The 26,835-nt window shown below is 32.7% G+C and overlaps 1 protein-coding gene across 1 annotated transcript in view; it reads left to right on the top strand.

Moving 5' to 3' along the window:
- Nucleotides 1-26,835, top strand: part of LOC129758808 (relaxin receptor 2) — a 448,038-nt gene that overhangs the window by 420,171 nt on the left and 1,032 nt on the right. The window contains exons 16-18 of the mRNA XM_055756440.1: nucleotides 6,662-6,774; nucleotides 6,838-6,914; nucleotides 18,857-18,917. Of these exons, the coding sequence (XP_055612415.1) occupies nucleotides 6,662-6,774; nucleotides 6,838-6,914; nucleotides 18,857-18,917 (251 nt within the window). The remainder of the gene's footprint in view (nucleotides 1-6,661; nucleotides 6,775-6,837; nucleotides 6,915-18,856; nucleotides 18,918-26,835) is intronic.

Here is a 26,835-nt window from a genome sequence, read left to right as displayed (position 1 = left end):
CGAATTGAAAGCGAAACGGAGTTCGTATGGGATCAGCTAGTAAAGAATAAATTCTTATCAAATCTGAAACATTGTGAAATAGTATTTCTAAATATGATAAAAACTACATATGAATATAAAAATTCTGCCTGGAGATAAAATAAGGTTGCCAGAATTTTTTCCACTCCCATCCGGGCCTAGCAATTCCGGGCATTTTTTCAAAAAAGTCTGGCAAAATCCGGGCATGGATTTCAATTTTTCAAATCCAAAAACCGGGCAAAATTGAGGTGTTATTATATATAAAAGCAAAGAAAAAAAGCAAAAAAATTAAATTAATATTTTATTAATGTAATTGCAGACTTCCAACAACTTTTTGAAACACTTAAATATTTGAAGGTTTATAGAAGTAAATGAGCGAAGTTGTTTGAAACAACCGTTGAAAATTTCCATACCGTTAATCGATTTTGCTGGAACTTACTCAAAAACTTTGATTTTTTTTGGTTTCTTTGTGAAAATTGTGAAAAAATCCGGGCAATATCCGGACTTTTTCCACGATATCCGGGCAACCGGGCCGGACCGGACTTTCTCAAAATTTTGCATCAAATATCCGGGCAAACCCGGATAAAACCGGGCAATCTGACAAGCTTAAGATAAAATGTTCAAAACACAAAATCATTCATTAAAAAATCAGAAAAGAAATCCTTTGACAAAGATTTAAAGTTCTCAAAACTCAGAAAAACTATGAAACTCAAGAAATATATGAGATTTGAAATCAATTCTCAATTCCGATCAGCTTGCTGAAAAGTAAACAAAAATATGTTTTGGATTAATAATATATAAAATGTTGATCAAATCAAGCTTGCCGTTCAGGAGATGAAAATAACATTTCACTATTGAGAAAAACTTATTACTTTTAACTGGCAAGTGCTTTGTACCGTTAGACGATGGAAAATTGATGCAATGAATGATATGTTCATTTTTTTCACAATGCCGTTTTTTCTTTCTTTCATAAGATATTCCTATGAAAATTGAAAGAATTTCATAAGACTCTTATGAACAATAAATTTTCACTTCTAAAAGCGGTTCGTATGAATATCGTAATAAGGATTTGTCTGAGTGTAGAAATGATCATTGTTCACGATGATCGTTCATCATTTTATGATGAAAATAATTTTAAAGTAGTCAACTATTAAATTAATTCAGGATATTTATTGAAATGCTGAAGCAGAGGATATATTTTAAAAAGAAATACTTCAGAATCAAGTTTGAAAAGTTTCAATTCAAATTTGTATTCTAGGACTTAAATTGGAATTGAAACTCAAAAGAGCAACTCAGTAATTTCAAAAGGTTAAATTTAAGCAACTACATATAGTATTTTTTTCTAATTTTTTTCCACTTTGCCCTGCCCCAGACACTTTTAATTTAAACAACGTTCATAAAAAATCTTACTAAAATTCTTCCAAATTTCAGTAATTTCAATACCCAATGTAACCTTATAATGCATAGGGTTTTTTTCAAGAATACAAAATAATATCGAAATATTTTGGAAACGCGATATTTTTTTAAATTTTTTTTTATACCTAGTTTTTAGGGGACCGTTGTTATTGCTACAAATTTCAAAATTCCATCGAAACTTTTAGTTTCAATTACCCACAAAAATCTTCTTGAAAAAAATGTACAATTTTTTAAACTGTGACCCAGAGATGGGTCTTGACTCAAACATTCAGTCAGCGAAACTTTTTTTTTGTAGAGAAATGAATCCAATTGTGTTAGTTGAAATTTCAGGGACTAGACAAGATGAAAATTAATGTTGAAAAATATGCGAAAAAATACGCCTTGTCTCCCGGTAGGACTTGAACCCACATCTTGCGCCTCTAGGGGCCCATGTATTTACATTATACTACAGGAGACAACCTGGCGTATGAAAGTTATACTGGTCGAGTTTCGATGTCTATCGGAATGAAGGGAATTGAGAAGCGCAAAATGTGGGTTCAAGTCCTACCGGGAGACAAAGCGAATTTTTTCGCATGTTTTTCAACATTAATTTTCACCTTGTCTAGTCCCTGAAATTTCAATTAACACAGTTGGATTCATTTCTCTACAAAATGAACAATTTTAGATAAATCACTATCACTATCAATAACGGCTATATACAGTGAGCAAATAAAGAATAGTACCTACCACTATTTGTTTTGCTTATTTAATTATGATTGATTGAAAACCATCTAAATTTTCTTCTATAATTTGTTTAAAAAATTCTTCAACGAATAAATGAAGCATAAGTTTACTTTTTATTGGATGAAGTTATTGGTGTTGAGGACCAAAAATATGAAAAAATTTTATAGAACCACCTTCAAAAACAAGATTATTTCTGGAAATTTACTATGTTGAAGCGAATAATAATGCTTCTACGCACTATTTGAATAAAATATTGCATTTTAGTAGTTTTCTACTATTCCGAATGGTTTAAAGGGGGTTATAAGAGACCTCACTCTAGTACCAAGGAATTTGACATTAGAGCTATAAGGTACACCGGGGTAAGTGTGGACGATGGCTATAAAAACAATACTATGCACTATTTTTTTCAAAATTTTGATGCAGAATGTTCAATTTACTTGTAATCTATCCAATAACTGTGAAAAAGATACGATTCAGACAATAACGGATGTTTACAGCGACTTTTTCGGAATTTTCTATTTTCAACTACGATGTCGAGTTGATGTGCATCTTTTTCAATTGCAAATTTCTCCTAAACTAGCTGGCTCTCGATGAAAAACTCTACATTGAAACAATCCTTACATTCCAAACAACCAGTTAGGAAAAGAAACGGCGGTTAAAAATTAAGAAAAAAGAGTTTATTTACAAAAAACAAAAATTTTGTCTTCAACCCCTACCTGGGGTAAGTGTGGACGGCTTTAAAAAGACTTGATGTTTACACATTTTTTCAATTTTCTGTCCTTCATCCTTTATGAGTTGTATTATTCAACGATATTTAGCATTCGGATCATGAAAATTTGAGTAAAGTACTTATTTGTTCTGAGTTTTTGATAAAATCGGATCTCGTGTGTTCTAACATAAATTACACACTATAATTATAGTATCATGGACTTTTTTTCAAAATTTTGGACGGTTCGAGCAATAAAGTAACGTATTCAACCAAAAAAACACAAATTTTTTGAAAATTTCCTGAGAAATCAAAGGGAAAATCTACCGTCCACACTTACCCCATAAAGCGGGGTAAGTGAAGACACCAGCCGTCCATAACGATTTACGTGATAACTTTTTTCGCTTTGCTTCTATCGAGCTCATCTCTTCAGCTTTTGTAAACAACATGTTCTGCATCACATTGAACTTCAATTTATCAAAATTGCTCCACTGCTGATTTTTTAATGATTTTTTAAAGTTGAGTTATACGAAAACCCGTCCACACTTACCCCGGTGTACCTTATAACTTTATCTATCTATTTAATTTCTTCATTAAAATTACGTGAAATGATGAAACAATCGATCTGGGGTTCAATTTCAATCAGAAAAAAATAAGTTTTAATTTAAAAAAATATATATTTTTTTTTTCAGAAATCCACACCTTTTACAGTTTTAAGTCGTAAATAGATGGCAAAACTCTCCAGGGTTTAAACCAATAAAAGTCTCAACATGGATTTTCCGGTCAATTTTTATCATATCCAGAAAATTTGTAGCAAAGTTTTGCTGAAGTTCACGCTAGAGAAAGCTTTTCTGGATTTTCAAAACATTTTCGTGACATTGTACCTACAATAAATATACCTACTTTAAAATGAGCTTTTGTTTAAAATGATTGAATCACCTAGCAATTAGATACAGAAAACTTTTTTTTGTCATTTTAGAGCATTTATGCCTTAAACAAATTTACAGATAGGGAAAATGTAGCAATTTTGTAAAATACGTCAACATCGTAGAAGCTAACATTTAAAAAAATTGTTTTTTATAAATTTTTGAGTTTTTCAACAATATCTATCCAGGCAGAGCTTTAACATGCATAGAATGTTTGAAAGATCTTTGAGTCACTTGAAACGAAATAGTTTTGCATAACACCCTTAACAAAAATAATCAGATTTAAACGAGATATAATGGAAAAAATAATAAAAAAAATATCTGCTTTTAAACATCTGTATCTTCCTAGTTCAGGTGAGTTTGGTTTATTTTTTGGTTGCATTAGAATCAGGTAGATTTACCGTCATAAAAATATAAAGTTTACAGTATCCTTTTGTTAGCTTTGTAGTTTTATAATTGAACAAAGTTAGCAATTTTGAAAGGTTTTAGAGCACAATAAATTTTTCCGCACTTGCAATTGTTTTTCAATTTGTATAACGAAAGTTAAAGGACAAATTTATTGCGCTACAAAGATCGCTTCAAAGATATTTTGAAAAATCAGAAGTTTTCATCATAGAAACTTTGTAGAAAAAATACCATTCCGTCCAAGTTAAATGAAAAGCTAGCATATGATGAGACTTTCTGGATTTGCCAAATGTATTTATGAGTGCTTTTTAAAAGTTTATTTTTTCGCACACAAAAGTAGAATTTCCATTACGAAATCATTGTGTTCTTTAAAAAATTTTGTGGTATTAAAATCGAGATTTACATCTTTTATTCATCGAACATTTATAAGCGCATAAGGTTTCTTGAGAAGTTCCTGATACATAATTTTTTTTAAATTGTAAAAACACATTTTAAAATAACTTTAACTTGTTTAAGATTTGTTTATTTTCAAATCACCTTCTAAAGTGATTACCGGCTATCAAAAATTTGACACACACAATAAGGTGAAATTGAAAAAAAATGTGGAATTAATAAGTTATTCAAATGTAACCTTTCAAATTACCTATAGGTTGCCAGAATTTTTCCCAGACTTTTCCAGACCGAGCAAATCGGGGAAATTTTATCTTAAAACCTGCCAAAATCCAGGCATATGATTCCAAAATTTTATGTATGTATGTTGGTTATCCACCATGGGTGCACGGATTCACCGCAGTTTCTGCCAAAGTATGTGCCCACATGCATTCTTTTAGATGATTAAGTTCGACAAATCTCCAATGCACCGCGTTCATCATACCCGGACCCCATGGCTTCGTGTGAACTGTTATGGAGTGAGTGAATTGTGTTGATGTATGTTTATTTTGGAAGAACGAGTCAATCAGGTGGGCTAGTTTACTTACAGGTATTCCGGCATCCGTGTATATACCTGGCCAGCTGGCAACTGATTGAACATTCTTATTATATAGTCAGTTATATGAGGAAACACATCTTACCTGTCGGCAACCCATGGGATTCGAACCCAAAAGTTTTCTTGCCGATACCGGGAATCGAACCCAGTACGCCTGGCATACTAAAACCAGACTCGCGCCAGCCTATCCACTAGACCACATCGGCGCTGGCATATGATTCCAAAATTGTTAACCCAAAATCCGGGCAATACTCGATCAAATTTGATCAAAACCACGGAATCATTAAAATATCAATTTTCATTCATCATTGTTCATAGTCTTGAGAAAATAATGTTTTTTTTTTTCAAGATGACATGACCATTTGACAATCTGAAGTGTGAATCCAATGCACAAAATATTTTGCTCATGTTCTCGTTAATAATGTATGTATGAATGTATGTATGTATGTATGGTTCCCCCATCGGTAGCAAGGTCCAGCCTATGTCTGTGTTGCTTGGCCTTCGAATTGCTTCTCAGGCTTTCACGGCCGATGGTTCGTCGAGGGAAGGCATCCAACCTTCAGAGACCTACAATGGTTGGCAATCCACTCCGCTTGAAATAGTCTCTTCAGATTAACCCCAGATGCATTCCCTCTGAAATATCTAATTATTTGTACAATGAAACACATCTTACCTGACGGCAACTTTTGGGATTCGAACCCAAAAGTTTTTCTTGCCGATACCGGGAATCGAACCCAGTACGCCTGGGTCACCAGACTCGCGCCAGCCTATCCACTTGCGTTCTTGCTCATGTTCTCGTTAATAATGTCTACTAAATGCTTTGAAGAAACCTTCATAACATTTTTCATTTGAGACAACATAATTTTTGCAACAATTTGCATATAAGTCATAAATTTGGAATCCTTTTTTTCTCATTTTCCACCCTCACAGCATCCATGCTCTTTCGAAATGCTTAATGACCGCTAATAATCACAAGTCACGTAAATCGTAACGAAATGTTAACGCGTACAAAAAAAGACCAATACATTGGTAACGATTGCCCTTACTGTTTGATAGCATTGACCACTTTTTTTGCACCCCGATGTTCGATCAATCCAGTACCTAAAACTCACAGTTCAACCAGCCGAATGCCAACTGCGCTTCCGGATTGAAACCATTTTTCAATTCTAATCACGCCACGCAAACTGGCCGGGGATGAATGAATAAAGGGATGAATGAAAAAAACTCCCCCCAGCAGCTGATATAAAAAGTAGACATTTGACCGTTGATCAACGGCTATTGCATTCACATTGACTCGGCAAGCGGACATTTATTTGGGGCCTTCAGATTGTCGCCGGAAGCTTTCTTTTTTGTTCTAGGAAAATCGGATTAAATTTACTCTAATGGATGTCCAAATATTTTCTCTCTTTCTTTGCCCGAACAATTTAACGCCCCATTTTATGCATAAACCACATCACACACATTCACCGAATTCACCTTTAGGGGTACGAATTTCACCGTCCCTGTACGCGTGGCTCGCCGTCCTGGTACTTCCGGTCAATTCGGCTCTCAATCCAGTGCTCTACACACTGACGACGGCCCAGTTCAAGCAACAGGTGAGTGCTCGACTCGAGTTTCTCGGTTCACAGTTCACTTTACTAGATTTTTCTGTGTTTTAGCTAACGCGGTTCTTCTACTCGCTACCATGTGGCGCTGTTCCCGAGATGAATGGATACGATTCTGGGATTGATTCGAGGTAAGTTCACAGTTTATTTTTGTTGTTGTTTGAACACCGTGCGTCTCCATACAAAATTCATTCGCTATTCGAGTTGCATTGATATGAACTCTAATTTAGAAGTTTGAATTTCCATGGAAAACACGGAGTTAAAATCCCTTAGTGTGTATGCTCAGGTGCATTAAAGCGCTAATCGCTGATTTGTCTGCTCCGTTTTTGTTAGATAACTATCGTTTTCCTTTAAGGGGGGGGGTAGGGTCTAACGGGTATAAAAAAAACACCATTTTCACGATTTTTTTCTGGAGCTATCGTTCAAACAAATGTATTCAAATTTTTGGCATTATACAAAGCATTGTTAAAAGAACATTTAGTAATTTTTTCGTAGAAAAATATTGAAAAATGAGCCGGTGACGGAGCATTTTCGAGGATGCCTTTTAGAAAACAGGATTTGCGGTGGACACTGTATCTGAGCACAGAATCATCTGAAGTAAAAAAATCAGAGCAAAATATTTTTAATAGATGTTTTTCTAGACCCCAACGTTTTTATTTAACTTAAAAATATTTTTATGAAATTTTTGTGGCTGTTTGAAGTAAAAACTACGATTTTTCACTTAAAAATCCGCCATTTTTCACCTGTAAAATCTCTCCAAAGTAAAAAAATCAAAAAAGAAAAACGTTGGGGTCTGGTATTTTATATGTAGAAAATATGTTCCAAATTTGAAAAGAATCGGATAAGTAGTTTTCAAATGACGATGTCCACGGACTTTAAAAATGTGCTTTCGAGAAAAACGCGTTTGAAGTTTCTGCTCTTGCTTTCTTGCAGTATTAGATAGGAGGAGATAAAGGCCTATAACTTCTACAGTTTTGCTTCAATTGACTTGAAAATTTGACACAAAATTCTTGAAATGTTTTACAATAAGAAAATAAAAAAATAAAAAAATCTTTTTTTTGAAAATGTTAGACCCTACCCCCCCCTTAATTTTGTCACCAAACTTTTGTACCAGCAGATAGAGTAATCAGTCCAGGAAGAATGCTGATACATGCTTTTTTAAAGTGTCTGGCGTTAAATCGCTAATCGCTAATTAGTCCGCTACTTTTTTGTTGACAAATTTATTTTCTTACGGAATTTCAGTTTAAAAAATGATAAACAAACTCTATTAGGTGCAATTATTCAAGCAGGAATGCTGATAAATGTTATTTTCTATAAAGTGATGGAGTTTTTGGAGCCGTAAGCTCTCCAGAAATAAAGTTATAAAATAAATATTAAAACAAAAATGTAGCGGACTAACTAGCGAATAGCGTTTTAATGCCGACCTCTGGTGATATCTTTAGGTACCATTTTGATAAGTGACTTCATCTCAAGCAGAATGCGTAATGAAAATGTATTTTAGTTTAAAATATGGTTACAATGGAATTGTAAACCATGAAGAAATAAAGATAAAATAAAACAAATTTGGTCCTAAAACTGAATATGGCAAGATAATGGTTGTGAAAATGATGTTTATTTTTCAGTACAAAATATTCAATTTTCCCATACAAACCTAAAAGTGCAAATTTACTCATGTTAACGTTACTTAAAAATTCTGCAAAAATCATGGATGAGTTTTGGATTAAAACGAAGCTTTCAATACCCCAGGGTTTGAGAAATTCAAAAATTACCCCAAATTGACTGGCCTTCCCCCTACAATTTTCCAGATTTGTTAGATACGAATAATCAATTAAAGTATCGAAAGTATGAATTCTAATCCTTCATTTATGACACCGTACTAAAATGCTAGGCTCTGTTTATTTGTATTAATTCATTGATATCTAAGTCTCCGAAATTCTCGATAAAAACATTCATAGGTTTATTTTTAGTTGCATTAAAAGTAAGGCAGGATCAAGGGGGGGGGGGGTCAATAGGACAATTTCCTCGGGCCCTGATCGGTAAAAAGATTTAACATTACTTTAATCATACTACTTCAATTTCTACAAATCTATTTAAAGAAATCAAAAGAAAAAAAATCGGAATGAAAACTTGAAATATATCAACTAAAGGGGCCCCGTGAAATACTATCCGGAATAGTTTTTATGTTAATTAATTAGGGGCCGCCTACAGTATGCAGGGGGCCGCATTTTGCGGGCTGAAAACATCAAAATCTTGGTTTTTATTCAAAACTTTCAACTCAAAATCTGGGTGAAACTAATGTGAACCGAATTATGTCATTTTCCGAGAAAAAATTATGAAGAAAATCACCACAATTTTTTTTTTATCGAAACATGTCACTCAGGAAATTCAGTACAGAACACGTAGAATAATGAAGAACATCTCTTCATTTATATTACAAACAAACATCTTGCACAATACTATTGTTTTTAAAACGTTAACTTTCGTTTAGTAATGGTTTCTGCATTAAAATTGCAGCTAATTTCGCCAAAACTGATTCACAGTGCTAAGAGAGAACAGAAAAGCTCTTAAGCTATTGTGGAATAACATTTTGACTAGTCATTGGTGCTTATAGTTTCTTGAATTAAACTTACACATTTTTTGCCAGGAATTTAATAAACATTTATAAATTAAAATTCTTATGATTTTTCAGAATTTTACCCGGGAAATATCCGGGGTAATACCAAATTTAATTATATTTTTTCACCTTCCAATCATTATTATTGAAATTTCCGATGGTTTTTAAATTCCCCCCCCCTTTTCCCTCCCTTTTTTTGAAAATGAAAAGAGTTTAAAACTATAGTTGCTTATATTGGACCATTTGACAGTTCTGAATTTCTTTATTGAATTTTCATTCCAATTTATGTCTTTGACTTGATATTCGAATTGAAACATTTCCAACTGATTTTTCCAAAGTTTTATCCTCTGCAGAAGTAAATATCCCGAATTCAGCATATCATTTTCCAAATGATCATTCTCGAATAATTTTTTATCATAAAATAGATCTCATAGTTGAGTTGCTGATATCATTGAGTGATTCTCTTAACATGAATATTTCTATGTTTTTAATCTAACATTTTCCGGATTCAATTTATTGAGATTTTCAAGTCTTGTGTTGTTTCTTCAGTTACTGAAGTTAAGTTTCATGGTTTTTCTGAATTTTGAAAACTCAGGATCTTTTTTAAAGATACTGAACTTATTTGGATTCGTAATCTGACTTTTTTCAATGATAACTGGTTCTGTGTTTTAAACATTTAATCTCTATTCTGATTTTTTTTTCAATCAATCGTTTTTGCACTCATACCACTTTGGCTTTGAAGGCATTCAATGAAACTTTTGTCACATTTAGATTAAAATTTTGATAACAATTTTTTTATTATCTGATAAGGATCATATGAACAAAACTCTCATAAAAACGTTTTTTTCTTCGTGTTTCAAAGATATTAAATTAAATAACATATTTGTTGCAATTCCTGCCTTGGCTCTGATTGTTTCTTTGAATCTTATTTTATTGTTTTCGTTTTCAAAACTTGATTTGAAATTATGATTTGGATTTGAGTTAGGTTTCTGAATATAAACTGATTTAAAGTTTTTCATTCTTAAACTCTTATATCAGAATCTCCATGTTATTTGGATTTAATAATATTTTTCATTTTTTTGAATTTTGTTTTCTATGTTTCAAATGTTCATGAAGCCTCCCAATTGTTATAAGGCAAAAATTTCTCGATGAATCACAATCAAATGAAAATAATTTAAAATATCTATCCGGTAATTTTTCTAAATCAGAGAATTTTAGTTGGTGATAAGAGTATTAAAAAAAACTTTACTTTTATTCTGGTGCTCAATTTAGAATCTTCAATAGTTTCATGTTAATAAAATGAAATTTTAGTCTAGAGTCTGATCTGCTGTTTCACATTTTTTATCTGATCAACAGAATTTTTTTTTGTTTCGATTATAGTCGTTTTACCATCTTTATGGCATTCGCGACTTTATCAACGTTGCAGTTGGCGGATCGTTATTGAAAAACTTATCCGGTACAACTGTGTTCGATGTTTACTCTTGGGCTCGAACTCGCGGACATCGGCTCAGGAGACAACAGACTTGCCAACTGAGCTATATCACAAGCCCCCAATCACCAGAAATAAATTCTTAAATTCGTCTTTGAATTTTAAGATAGATTCTCAAAAAATAGGATTAAAACGTCCAAAATAAAAAGTAAGCTGACATTTTCAATAATTAAAAAACCCATTTTAAAGAAAAATGCTTTTGCGGAAATTAAAGTTTTGCATCTTTAGTTCATTCCTTATTGACTTTGTTTTCCGAGTGCATGAATTGAAATTTACAAAATTCAATTCGTTATGTCTGATACGCCGCCGACCATCATCTAAGCCAGAGGTCTTAAAATCGAAAGAAATATACGATTCGAAAGACCTTGACGAGATAAAAAAAATTACTATTGGGCCTAGAAAATCTACCTTAGGAGAATAAAGTTAGGTAAATATTAAAGAAGTTGTATTATTTCGAAGAAAACAGCGGCTCAAATGTTCAGCTATCGTTTTTGCTACTCTTTCCTTCAAAATCGATCGTTCGAACCGTGTATTGCTCATCCGTGTACATTCGAAAACCAAATCACCTATTCTCCTGTAAGCGAAATATCGATAACTGCTTATTTTTTCTTATTACAATTTTTAGTTGAATAATTTTTATTTGTGGAGTTTTTGAAGTTATTGAAAATATTGAATATTAAAAAAATGCGAAAAACAAATAAATTTAAATAATTTACACGAATGTTTGTACACTGGACTTCTAATCTTTCGGAAATTTATTTTTTTTTTGTAATTAGCATAAAATACTTCAATTTTATTTATTTTCCCCTTCGTGGTTTTTTGAAATTTTGAAAAGGGGGGGTAGGGTTGACAAAAGCAGAAATTGATATTTGTTCCAGCCTTATGGGCCACCAAACCGAAAATGACTAAATATCATGCAAAATATATTTATTGACTCAAAACTGTCATAACTAGTTTAAATAAATTTCAGGTTGAAAACATATAAAAATTGTGTATGATCAAATATTTTCCAAAATCTTGGCTCGTGAACATTTTGGTAACATTGCTTGTATAGGATTTATGTTCATTTCCACCGCATTCAATAACATTAATTGAATATTTTTCATAACTCTTTATTTGGCAAAAGAAATTTTAAAAACATAGGCAAAATGTACTTGAAGTCATTAATATAAAAGGGGCCCTCATTGCTGTTTTTGCAGTTACTAAGGTCAGAACAAATTTGAAATCCTGCTCTTCTCACTAGGTATTAACGCATCACGAGGAGGGGGGATAATAAAAAATAATCCAAATTCTCAATAAATTGAAACAAGTTGTAAAAAAAGCTTGCGTGCAATAAAACATTTGTTAACAAGAATTCTTCTTTTTTTTTCAATTAAATACCTTGAACTTTATTTTTGGAAAATCGAAGCGTGGGGGGAGGGGTTACAAAAGAAGAATTTGATATTTGTTGGGACCTTATTGTTATTTCACGAAAAATTTCATTTCAATGTGATAAAGCAAGACAAAACCAAAGACTATCGTAGATATATGAGCAAATTGATGTTATGAGCTTCAGGTTTCCCACCGATGATGTTGGTGGGTGTTTGAATAATTATGCAAGTACATTTTTTTTTAGTTTTTTAATAAAAGAACTGGTCAAATATCTGTGAAATAGATTTAAAAGGATATTTCGCGAACAGCTTTGGTAGGTTAATTGATTATTGAATGATTTCAAAGGAAATTGAGCACAACTTTTTATGTTTCTTTTAGTGTATCGTTTCGTTTCGTGTATGTCAATTTTTCGGAAGAGCGGAAGTTTTAAATTCTTGGAAAAAATTATTTTCATTATTGATGTACCGAATCTTGGGTCTCATATAATAGGTTGATTTTTATTAAATTTATACAATCAAAGACTTATCAAATTTTTCAAATGGTTATGGATAATTTATGATATATACATTCAAAAGTTATGTTGAAAAAGCTACATAATCATCATAAACTTATGGTTTCAGTTGAACATCTTAGATGTATGAGTGTATCTTTCACTTTAGATCGTACAGGAGAATGCTGACAAGTATCGCTTAGTACTTTGATTATCGTTTATTCCAGAATTTCTTGAAATATCTAGGCTTGCTCATAGATCCGATAAGGAATTCTAAATAATTCAAATCCGGCATGGATGCCTGGCTTTATTCAAATTATTTGCTGAATTAAATTTAAAAGTCTGATTTCTCTTTAAAAATTTGAAGATTTTGTGTTCAAAAGCATTTTTCAAACAATTTCAAAATGAACATAAATGTTTGTATAATCCTCAGATTCGGTTTTAATACCGTTGCTGTGATTCAAAGAAAACTCCAATTTCAAGTAGTTTTCTTTCACTTTGCTCTTGTTTGTTTTAAGCCTAGATTTTGTTATGATTTGCCTCTTTTTCAATTAAAAAAGAAATATTCCTGAATTGCCTGATTGTGTGGTTTTAAGTATGGTATATGCTCAATGTTAAAGATCTTTGTTCTTTTTAACAACTATTTCGAAGATGTCTTGCTCATATTCGACTTTCATCTTGTCCGATAAAAAATTAAAAATTCAAATTACTGAGCACTGAGCACCTGTTCCGACGTGTTGGAAGGAACAGGAAGGAACTCACTCTATTTGGTGATAGAAGCGACAAGCCATCTGACGTCCTTTTGATTAATTGGTGACATTTTTTTTAAATCAGAGAGACCCCTTTTTTAAAAAGATCTTGAAATACATCATCAGATTATATCATATATTTGAAAAAAAAAACTACTCAAGAACATAAATGGCATTAAGATGAAAGCAATAGATGGAAATTGAAACAATCTCTTTGGTATTTTGATTAAAAAAAAAAGAATATGCGACCGAATATTCGGCCAAATATTCGTTTAATCCACTCTTTAGTAACCTCTCTCATCATTTTTCAATTCAAATGTCAAAGTGAAAAATTGAACGTATTATAATATTTAGTTCATTATCGTAACTGTGTATAAGTATTTTTCTAAACCGATTCCAAAAAAAACAAACAATTAAAAGCGATTTTGTTGTCGAAGTGAAATACTGTTGATTTAGAAAAAAAATCTCTAAATTATCGACCAGTATATAGAGTTTTATGATAAACCAAACCAGGCTACATTTTCGAGACTTTCTGTTTATGTTTCTCTTTTAAAAGATAATTCATTTAACTTTTTTTAAAATTCAATTTGGACAAAGATCTGTTAGATGATATTTTGTTAAAGTATTAAAAGTACAGAATAATACTGAATATATATTTCATATTCTTGTCTGTGGTTCTAAATTTCGGTGAAGGTGAACCACACTTTTCTTTTCAAATTTATTCATTTAATCTGTTAGATTAACAGAACAGAATTGTTTTTTTTATGTTGCATTGAAATTTTTATTTCGAAATATGATTTGAACAACGATGTTTTAATTTATCAGATTCAAAATAAATGATTCCCTCTTCTACTCCTAGTTATTGCTATAAAAGCAGCTGAAAGGCATTTTCTAAATAACAATTCATCAAAAATTAATTTTATTAAATATTTATGGGAAGTCTCCGTGAGTTCATGATCCTTTTCAGGATAAAATGGCCCAAACTTTGTGGATAGTATCATTAATGATTTATTATTTATAACTATTAAATAAAATTAATACTTATGCTCAAAAATTTATTGTTGAATCAGAATGTGATATTTTACTTAGTTCACAGTGTGGGCTTCAGAACATTTTTTTTTTAAATTACTCATCTCTTCCTCATGTGAAAAAGTGAAAAGAATTGAATAAAAACTTTCATTGGTCGTAGAAGTATTTTAAATTTTTACCAGTTTGTCTTTTAATCTTTCTAGTTTACAAGTGCAAACTCAGGGGTAGAAATAAAATGTCTTTGTTAATGATTTTAAGGTGAAAAAAAGAATTTTTTGGGTTTTGCTTATTTTCATCTTTTTTTTTTTTTTTTAAATAAATGCCATTAATGGCAAAACCACCCGATAAAATTAAATATAAAGTACACTAAGGTTAACACGGGTAGGTTTTGCCCAATATTCCAAACACGTCTATATTTTACACAGTGTTTCTTCAATAGAACGATTCTTTTTCACGTTTCTCACAAATTAACATGGTTTCTGAGAAAAAAAATTTTATGTTCCATATACGAACGAAGGCTATCATACCGTTAAAAAAAACCTTGGTGCAATTGGTTGAATGCAATTAACGAGAGTGTCTATAAATGAGATTTAAAAATATGGAATCAAGTGTAAGTTTTGTCCCTGAATCGACCAGTTGCTTCTTCTTTTGGTTAATGTTTTTCACATTCTTATGAATTTATTATTAATCTACAAACATTTTTCCATTAATTGAGTTCGATTACTTTTAGTGCAACTAAAAAACTAGGGAAAGGTTGCCCATTATGCCCTTGTCTGATGTGTTCCTTTAAATAGTATATCTAATAGTATATAGTAATACTTGTTTTACGCTCATAAAATTATTTGCTATCACAAATTTGTCACTTTTCAACCTTTTTTTGTTGAGATATTTGATTCTAAAATCACGGAGTCGAAATGAATTATTGACCCTCTGAAAAACGTACTCAGTGATTCAGTCAAGGTGTTTCTTTATTAAAACGGTTGTACTCCATTTCCTCAAAAACCACTGTCCAGAATGAAAAATCACCAAAATTTCAATCACCAAAAAATCCACTTCCCCAGATTTTTTTCCCAGAATGCACAATTTACCAGAATTTTTTTCCCAGAATGAACCATTTCTCACAAAAAAAAATTACCAGAATGAACCATTTCCCAGAAACATTTTCGCCAGAACTGCCATTTCTCATAAAATTTAATATATTTATCCGTTTGTATTCCTTTTTCCCGAATTCATTGCCCAGAATGAAAAATTACCAGAATTTCAATCCTTTTCAAGTCCTTTTTTAAAGGACCATGGTTAGCATTAAATCAATTGAAGTACCCAACCATAAACAAAGCACAATATTGATTTTAAAATAAATTTTGTTGGAAAATTTCAAACATGTACACCCAAAATTCAGCCTCTGTGCCAATGGCGTGTAGTCAATTTCATAGCATCATTGGTACAAGAAGATAACGCGACCGGCACTGATTCGATTTGCGCCCACCGGCATTAACCTCCCAGCGTAACCGAATTGCGTATGTCTGAATGAAACAAAATAAAAACGTTTTCGCGTCCCTCCCAATCGCATCACAAGCCGAAGAAGGATGGAAATAAATACCGGCCAACACCAGGCAGCCAGCGAACCGAGCACTGTGCGTGTGAATGTAGCAAAAGCAACAACCAAAACATCCTTCTAATTCAATCAACCGGCAAACACGGCTAAGCTGTGCGTGTGTATGTAGCAAAAGCAACAACAAAAACATTCCTTCAATTTACCGGCAAACAACACCGGCCAAGCTGCCCGGCTTTAGCAGCTGTGTATATGTAGCGTGTGTATGTAATAGCAGGCAGTAAGCAAAGCACAGTTCTCATTCAATGGGTTTCCCGTTCCTTCACTCCCGTTCCCTTTCCCGTTTCCATCTTAAGACAAAGGAATGCATTGAAAGGAGGCCAAACGCCGGGAAGCCGCCGTTGTACGTTTTTTGTGATTGATCGGTAACAGAAACCCTATGACAAATATACCTCGTCCTGCATGAAGCTCGAATAGTACACTGGTTAGAATGTCGGACTGGCAAGACGCTACAATTGGTGATGTGAGTTCGATTCTCAGTACAGCGCTGTGGTTTTAATTTTTATTTTCTTGTTTCTGGGATGAATTATCCAATAGGAAGGAAATCCCATAAAATTATTTTCTTGTTTCGCTTGAATGTAGTGGTCATCATTTTGATTGGGAGCCGAGTCCTTGTGCCAGTTACGGTTTTTCAAACATACCGTCTTCGGCACAGTGCACATTTCAGAGCATTATCGGCACAGAGATGTGCTAAAAAGGCATTGGATTTTTGCAACCTCTTCTATGGGTGTAGTTTCATTTAAAAAATCGATTTGAAAACATAATTTTCGAATCATATGAAATTTACAAGAAATTTACAATCATTAGAAAAAAAAAAACAAATAAAAATACTAGAGGAAAAAATCTGGGATTTGTGCCATTCTGGAAAATTTTCCATTCTGGGGAAAAAAATCTGAGAAATGGTCCATCCTGGGAAAAAAAATTCTGGTAAATGGTGCATTCTGGGGATTTTTTTTTCTGGAAAATGGTTCATTCTGGGGCTCGATTTCGGGTATTTGTCATTCTGGGAAAAATTCATTCTGGGCAAAAGTTTTCGGGTAAATGGGTTACAATCATAAAAACATTTCGTAGCAATGTGCTTTACCCTTCATTTCATGATTTTTTGTTTTCTTTAAAATCATTTTAAAAAGTTGGAAATGATGATGATACATCAAGAAAAAAAATTATAATAAAATAGGATTTTTCACTTTTTCAATACATTAATTGTTGCAAATTTGTTACTTTATAAAACGAAGAGTTAACTATCAAAATCATAAAATTCCAAAAAAAAAACAGTAAAATGTTTTAAACTAGGTTACTGTATTTATATAAATTTGTCAATTAGTAATTGAAATTAAAACGGTTGGTCCCAATTTACTCATGAAAAGTTACTTGAAACTTCAGCAAAAAAAAATTATGGATAAGTTTTGAACCAAAACGAAGCCTTGTAAAGCCAAGGGTTTGAGAAATTCAAAAATGACCCCAAATCGACTCAGTTAAGTGATACAGGATTAAGAATACAAAAGTCGGCAAAACGCATGTGTGATTCTGACTTTCCTCAAACATCTTACTATACAGTCTCATTTCAGAAAAAAAATTTATAGCACAATTAAAATTGTTGTCTGTATAGATTTGTACAAAGTATGTCCTGAGAAATGTCTGAACGAACAAAAAAAAATTACAGACGAATCCTGGTTCATTGCTGCCCAATCCATTGGAGAGTGTTTTGGTTAAAAATACTGTTGCACCGTGAATTTGATTTTGAAGGTCTAATGTTGTGCTGCCTGCATTTGCATCCAAACTTTGCGGTTATCCTGTGCGGTTGATCCGTGCGAAGTAATTTATTACCAATTGCATGAATCGCATCCGCAACTTTTCAAATTTATTCATGAAGAGGGTGGAATAAGGACAATTTTGGTGTCCTTTTATGACGGATGTAGGGAACTGGTAAGACAATGAGGGAGCTTGAATGTGAAAAAATAAGGCTTAGAAGTAGTAATGGATTGATTTTTTTCCTACAGAATTTCATAGAACAATATTAGAAATATTGTTTAATAAATAAACTTCATTATTTAAATCAACATTGAAGGGAATTCTATTGAAATAATGAAAACAGCTTCCTTAAGCCGCTGTCTCCGGCGCCCTACCCTATTCAACATTTCGTCATTATTATTTTCTTATTTTAAAATTAACCTAAATAACATTGCAGCATCATAATTTATTTTTCGACTGAAGTTTTAAAATGCTTCAATCCACACCCACCATTTGTTCTCGTTCATAAGACTCAGAAACCCCTTACCTCATCACATCACAGCTACGCAAAATTTACCATGAAAAAGAACAACCATCAATTTTCCTCCCATCATTTCCGGGTACTTGTTCCGTTTCCTTTTTCCGTGCCACCCCATCTGAGTGACCCTTGCTGGATGTTTTTGTTTTTCTGCTACTCGCGGTTTTTTTGTCCTCCTACTTCCTTTTTCCGATTCCAAAACCGGGATTTTTTTTTTCGGGTGTGTTGGGTGGTCAGTCACTTTCAGGATGTGTTGGAGTTTTTCGCCAATCGGTGCCTGGTGTTGTGTTTTGTTGGTTTTATTAATGATATTTCGGTTCTGCTTGTTGCAGGCGTTTTCAATTTTTCACCGAAAGCAGCTTTCCGATTGTGTGTAATCTACCTTCCGTCCTTCATGTGTGATTTCGTGTTTTTTTTTTTATCAAACCATTTGTTTTCCTTTACTTTCAGAAACAGTCTCGCTCAATTTAATTCCAGCAACGGTGGCAGCAAACGCTTGTTGCAGCGAAGGGTGAGTAGAGATTTTCGTTTTCAACTCTTTCGATAGGACAGTTTAATTTAAAATTAATCGGAAGGAAATAACTCAGACGGTCATGATTTAATTGAAGGTTCAGAAGATAACACTCACTGATAACTGATTTGCAAGAGGGATCAAGAAATATACTAGAAATACTCATCCGTTTTTTCATTTTTTTAATCCTTGATAACATCAAAACCCAATATGGTCATGAATATTTGACTAACAGTTCCTTTAATAAAACACTTTTGTTAACAGTTTTACTCAAATGAATGAAAAACAGAGTTTCCAATCGTGGGATTCCTTGATCGGGAAATCCCGGAAATCAAAATAATTCAGGAGTTTCCGAGTCCCGGGAAACGCTTAATCATCCCAAGAATTCCTGAACGTAATTGAATGGAGCTTAATAATTTAAAATTATCACAACCTAAATTGGAAAATGGATCAGATTCAGCCAGGAAAATGATTATTGTACCTTGAAGTATGGATTAGACTTGAAAAGATTTTAGGTAAATTTTAGGCACAATTTTGCCGAAAAACTGGACAATTTCAATAAAGATACACCACAAAGAATTGAAATGTTATCTTTTGCCAGACTCATCATTTTGAATCGATAGTTAAAATTTTTCCTGGATTATTCAAAATTTTTACAGTGAGAACATTTAATTTTGTCTGTTGAGGTACTAATACATTTTGGTTTTTTTAGTTCATATTCTATTCTTTTTTCAAATACCTAGCTACACTAAATGTTTGTATGTATTTGCTAGGTATAAAGTCATTGTTATCTTAACAGTCTACTGCATGAGTTCATGAAGTTCTTAAATGTTTTTGGTGGAAATAACCTTTTTTTAAACGAACACAAACGCATAGAGGATCTCAATGAAATGCCGTCACCGGGCTTCAATCTCATTACCGTTAGCTTAGAAGACTTGAAAGCTACTCTCTACGCCACGTTCGGCGACTTTGTTTACGGTAGCTAAGAAATGTGTGCAAGGAGCCGATTTTTAAATTTTTTTTAACTTTTCAAATGGTGTTTAAAATGGTAGAGGAACGTAAGGAATCATGGGCCACTCATCATAACAGCCACTTAATCATAACTTTTATTTATTATAAAAGATAAAATTGAAAGGACAGATGTGATGGTTCCCTACATTTTCAACGTACCATTTGACAATTTGCTGTTTAAAAAAAGTATTTTTTTTCTATTTTTGAAAATGGTAGGGAATTGTGGGCCACCAAATCCAAAATGATCAAATAACATGCATCGTTTATCAATTCACCCAAAACTGTAAATTCATAATTCATGAATTCTAAAACAATTTCAGGTGAGGAAAAAAAAGAGAATTGTGATCGAAAAGTTTAAAAAACCTGACCCGTTAACGTTTTGGCAAAATTCTTTATAAAGGATTTATGTTCGTTTTTATTGCATTCAATAAAATGTGCAATATATTTTTCGTAACTCTTAATTTGACATAAAAAACTTTACAGCAATGAATTTTAAGATATTAATGTGAATAAAAACAACAAAACATAGGTGACCCATGATTCCCCACAAGCTATGATTTGAGATTTTTTGCGTTTCTGTGACTTTTTGATGTTGCATGAAAAATTCCTTTTTCATGTAAAAGAGCAAGACAGAACTATTCCCATCAGCATATGAGCATATTTTTGTTTTGTACTTTAAGTACATGATATTAAGAGATTCTTATATGTACTACTGATTATGTTGTTTCACTGACTTAACAATTAATTAGTAGGGGAGAGTGGAGAAACTTGGGCCACTCTAAATATCTCAGCTGTGTGTTAAGATAAAAATCTCAAACCAACTGTCATCGTCGTCGCTTTGCGTAAGCATGTTTTTCTATATGATACTTCTTCTATTAAACTTTTCCAGAAAAATGTCATGTGCATCCGTGGGAGACTTAAGGTACCTAACAAAAATATGCTCATACGCTTATGATCTTAGTACTGTCATGTTCTTTCATGTGGAAAAGGAATTTTTGATGAAAAATCAATAAGTCACAAAAACGCAACCAATTTGCAAATCATAGTTTGTAGGAAATCGTGGGCCATATTTTGTGAGGCCAACTATATTTTGGTGTTTTTATGCACATTATGAACTTAAAACTAGAAAAAACGTTTATCTGCAAAGTGTTCTTATTCCAAATGTAAAGCTGTGAAAAACATTTTGTCAATTTTTCCAATGCGTTAGAGACGAACATAAATCCTATATAAGTAATTTTGCCAAAGCGTTCGCGAGCCAATAATAAGAAACTATTTGATCATACACAACTCTCTTTTTTATTTCCTCATCTGAAATTGCTTTAAAATAACTGAATGAATTATGAAATTTCAGTTTTGGGTCAACTCATAAACTTTGCACTTTATCTAGTCAATTTGGATATGGTGGCCCACGTTTCCCCACAGTTTTTCAAAATCCAACTTTTTTTAAAAACAGTCAGAACTCGAGAAATTAATGTATTTAGATATAAAATGCCTTATGATAACTTAAAAATGTAGAAAACCTTTTCATTATTTTTTTCTTTTTATCTTTTATAATATAGATGTTTTGAAGCAAAGAAAAAAGTGGCCTATGATACCCAACACTCTCCTACAAAATGTTATGAAGTCAAAAGTTTTTTTTTATTAATTTGATTGGAAGATTTTGTGAACTATAAAGGGTGATACGGTCAAAATTTGGTCACGGGAAAACGCGTGTAAATCGGTGAAATCGTTTATTTGAAAAATCAAATTAAATTTCTTTTTCAAGTTTAATTAGTATAAAATTCAGGAAAAATATTCAGTTAGGCTTCCGCTTTTTCGAATTCGAATTGCCGGGCCTTACGCTCAACCCCTGCCGTCAGATTCTGTACAGCCACCTTGTCCACCTTCTTCGCCGCAGAAAGCCAGTTTGCCTTGAACTGCTGCTTTTCCTTAGCAGTTTTTTTGGTCTTCTTTAGGTTTCGCTTGACAATAGCCCAGTATTTCTCAATTGGGCGGAGCTCTGGCGTGTTGGGAGGGTTCTTGCCCTTGGGAACCACCTGCACGTCGTACCACTCCATGGCCTTTTTACCGTAATGGCAAGATGCCAAATCCGGCCAAAATAATACGGAACATCCGTGTTTCTTCAGGAAAGGCAGCAGACGTTTATTCAAACGCTCTTTCACGTAAATTTCTTGGTTGGCAGTCCCGGAAGCTATGAAAATGCTGCTTTTCAAGCCACAGGTACAGATGGCTTGCCAAACCAGATATTTCTTCGCGAACTTTGACAGTTTCATGTGCTTGAAAATATCTGCTACCTTTTCCCTTCCTTTTGTCGTATAAAACTCCTGTCCCGGAAGCTGCTTGTAGTCGCCTTTGACGTAGGGTAAAACTGTACAAAACGCACCAGCTAAGCATAATTGCTATTTATAGCGATACCAATCATTTAAGAACCAAATTGAAAGTTGACGACGATTCAAGGATGAAATTTACGTATTATCGAAAAGAAAAAATATGATAAAAACTCTATTTTGACTATAATTTTGTAAAAAAACTAAAACAGCCAGAAAACAAACCGCGGAGTAGAATGCCAAAACTAGTGGACAGAACGCACCAAACAGGAAGGGTGGTAAGAAATAGAACAATGATTATACGGAATGTAATTATTGAAACACCAAATGTTTAATTACATGTTCATCGTATGTTTGTAAACTACCATTCTTTGTCTAAAAATCATTTAGTATTGCTAAACTCATCGAAAATTTCGCTTTTCAAAATACACTTTTTAATATCCTTATATATAAAACGCCTTCAAGTAGGCAACGCAAATTCAATTTTTTTTGACTGATATAGTAATATCGCGGCAAACATGGCGGCCGTTAATTTTTTCGAATCGAATATTGGTGCACCATTTTACCTCGAGCAAGGATGAAATTTGTAATAATTATGAATTGTTATCGTAATTTGGGAGTCAGCAAATAAAAAGAATGGCATTTTGTTTTGATATTCGGGTTTTCTCAAAAGTTAACAGCATTCAAAATTTGAGCGTAAAACACGTGGTCTTGTGGGCATTCTACCCCAATTTTCATATGATTGATTTTTGATAACATTTGTAGGAAGTTAATAAAATACAACTAAATATTTATAGTCTTCCGAAAGTGCACATGAGTGGTAAAACGATAAGCTGTAGTTTGGTCAGATTGCGCAGGCTGTTTTACCATAAAACCTTATATGTTACTTATGAAAAATTAAAAATTTCACGCTGATTCCATTGATTCCTCTGTTTCTAAGAACTAAAGTAGATTTTGTAAACTTTTCATCTATTGAATGATGAAAAAGCTTGTTTGCTACAATAAAAATGAAGAAAAACATCATTCGAAGCCGTAGGTTAGTGTATATTTGAGAAAGAATGACATGGGTCATCTTACCCCGCTGGTGCGTCTTGTACAGTTTTCCCCTACATATGTAGGTTTCGTCGTCCATTACCATGCAGTCAAACTTCGTCAGCATCGTCGTGTACAGCCTCCGGGATCGCGCTTTGGCCGTCGTATTTTGTTTATCATCGCGATTTGGAGTCACTACCTTCTTGTAAGTCGATAGTCTCCCTCGTTTTTTGGCTCGATGCACGGTTGTAGACGATACACCCAGCTTATTTGCGGCATCTCGGAGAAAGAGGTTAGGGTTTTGCTTGAAACTACCGGCAACTCTCTTTGTCGTCTCAGCGGCTTCCGGTTTTCGATTTCTCCCCGATCCAGACTTTCTGGCTGTCGAAAAACGTTCCACAAACACTTTAATTACATTTGTAACGGTTGATTTGGCAACTTTTAGCGATTTTGCCAGCTTTGCGTGCGAGTAGCTCAGATTTTCGCGATGCGCGAGCAAAACTTTGACACGCTGCTCTTCTTCCTTGGACAGCATTTTGACAACTGAAGGGTGAATTCCAAAATCAAAACACGAGCAACATTCTACACACTCACATCTTCAAAATGAGGGATGTTCAGGTTTTTTAAATACAAAATTGAAAGAAATACGTCAAGTTGATATTGACCAAATTTTGACCGTATCACTCTTTAAAATAAGAAAATTTAAAATGTAATGTTGTATGGATGCACCAAAAAATAGTTATAACATTTGTTTTTAAAGAGTTGGCAAAAAATAAAAATATTCAATATTATATGCACTTGCATTCAAATTTAACTAACAATATTTGGCTATACAATTTAACTATTTATGGTTTTTTGGAATGGATTTGAAATAGAAAAAAATAATGTTGTGTATATCTTGTGCTAGGTGTTCCTTGTTGGATTCTGGAAATTTCAATACGGATTGGCTAATCATCATAAATAAAGGATCATCGCAGGATAGAGATTCAAACATTGGTTATTTAAATCTAGTTACTTTTTGCAACTAGGTACTTATGCTTATATTTATAAAAGCTTAATCATTTCCAAACAGCATAAAACAACATGCATACTATCTCCAAATTAATTTCAACATTTATCTATCGACTGCTTTTGTTTGTGTCTTATATTTTGAAAAGAACAGTGCTGAATAAATCGGTACCATTAAAGATTTTCGTGTTAACTTATGAAAATTGAAGATTAAATCATATATCTCAAATTTGTTTTATCACTGTATGTAAATAAAAGAAAAAAGTGATAAAAATTGGTTCGGGCTGCATCCCTGATCGATACTTTTTGTGATTGCCCAACGGAGGTGTAGGTGGTTTTTTCAAAAATCAGGACACCGTGAAGAAAAAAATATCTGAACTTTTAGGACACGATTAGATTTCATAAATAAAATTGAAACACAGGAACTCTAAACGCCTAGATATACGCAACAAAAGTGAGCATCTTCATGGCTGGACTGCAGTTCATATAAAAACATCATGGAAAAAAATTATCTGGATCAAAGATTATCATCCGTTTGCTTTATGTTGCGTTTTTAGTCGTTTTATCATCTTTATGGCATTCGAGACTTCAGACAACGTTTCAGTTGGCGGACAGTTATTGAAAAACTTATCCGGTGACTGTGTTCGATGATTGGTCTTGGCTCGAACTCACGGCCATCGGCGCAGGAAGCGACTGACTTGCCAACTTATTTATATCGCAAGCTTCGGACTGCTTTATGTTTGTATGGAATAAATAAACAAAGGAGACTTAATATCCCAAATCAAAAAATAAACAGAAAGTCAGTACACATCGTTATAAATCAGGACCACTAGCACCTCTGACAAAGCTCCGAAAAAGTTCACATTGCAATACTTACATTTTGGCGCCAGATAGCGCTTTTCGTGTCTCCCGTTTTTTTTTCGTTAAGTGGTGTATATCGGTTTAAGTAAATCTGCTGAAATGTTAAGTTTTTTGAAAATAATATCAAAAACAACATTTCAATAAGCTCAAAAATTTGAAATCTGCATAATTTTTGTTAAAACACGTCTAAGTTAATTTCTGAAATCTCTCGTTGTATGTTTTTCGCGGTTTTAAATGTGATAAAAATATCACAAAAAAAATTCAGTTTCCATTGGTTTTCATGTTTTTATGGATTCAAAAATTAATCAGCCCAAATTTATAACTATAACCTGATTTTCAGTTTAAAAAATGGTTTTCATGAAAAAAAATAAGATTTTTAATTTTTTCTTATATTTCCATTCATGACATACAACATCGGAAACCAAAAAAAAAAATTTTTTACTTTAAATGAAACATGATTTTAATCGAGATGGTCACTATCTTTTACCATTTTGTCTTTCGGCTTAGTTTTCAGACATCAACAAAATAATAATATTATTTTTCTTTCATGAATAGATAGTGAACATGTACACGATTTCAAAATTATATAATTCATAAAAATCGGTTTATAGGTTTCGAAGATACAAATAGCAATCCGGGTCTATATGACCCTAACCGGCTAATTGTCCTTTTTTTCAACTGCAAAGGAAGGTTAAGTACTATTTAAAATTTTTACAAAAAATTTAACAAATATGTTTTGATAAGTATGAAAAAAAAATCGATTGCTACTCGATTTTTGAAATTTGAGCTCCCCAAAATTTAAAATTTATAATTTTTTTCACCTCCCATAACTTTTTTATGTTGTTTTTACTTTCTCAGATAGCAATAAAATTCTTGGAAGCGATGCATTCAGTCCTGAATTAGTGCAACAAGTTCAAATTTTGTATGGAAAGTTGTATAGGAAAACCAAATTTTTCATTCAAAAATCGGCAGAGATGTACTGAAAGCTCAAAAAATATATCTTTGGATTTTCAATATTCCTTGGTTCTTGCAGTACATTTCATGTGAACAAATCACAATCCAAAATGTATCCCAAGAAAAGATATTCGATGTTATAAAAAATTAAACGATGATATGTTTTCTTTTTATTTAGGGCTTTTTTCACTGCTCATTAGGGTGTCCCAAAATTGCAGAACTTTTAAGAATCTGAGGGCTCACCCTCCAAATGGTAGATTAGAATGTGGAGAACAAATTTTTGTATGGGGCCGACTAACAAAAACCATGCCATCAAAAGATGCGGATTTTTGTGCACTTTAATTTTGCTCAACAAAGCATGTTGTTTGTATTATTGTGTGAAGAGCTATTCACGGTTGAATCCTCAATAAAAATCAAAATTTATGATTTTTTTTAATTAATTTTAATCATTCATCAATTTGTCTTAATAAATACCTACTTTAAAATCAAAAGACTTAGATGGTTTAAGGGAATCGTCTGTAGGCCATATTCCAAATTTGAGCGGAATCGGACAACTGGAAGAGGCTGCACTGAATCTCAAGTGTGAAAGGGATTAAATAAAGTTTGAAAGTTCTGAAGAAGCATAAAAAACTGGGTTTTCATCAAACATCTTTTCTTTACAAATCGAATGCTTGATTTTGTTGATTTCATTTAAATTCCAGTTAAGACTTACATTTCACCTCAAG

The sequence above is a fragment of the Uranotaenia lowii genome, chromosome 3 (assembly GCF_029784155.1).
Source record: "Uranotaenia lowii strain MFRU-FL chromosome 3, ASM2978415v1, whole genome shotgun sequence".
In the NCBI taxonomy this organism is placed as follows: Eukaryota; Metazoa; Arthropoda; class Insecta; order Diptera; family Culicidae; genus Uranotaenia; species Uranotaenia lowii.
The sequence above is the reverse complement of the archived record's forward strand: the minus strand, read 5'-3'. Positions and strand labels throughout refer to the sequence as shown.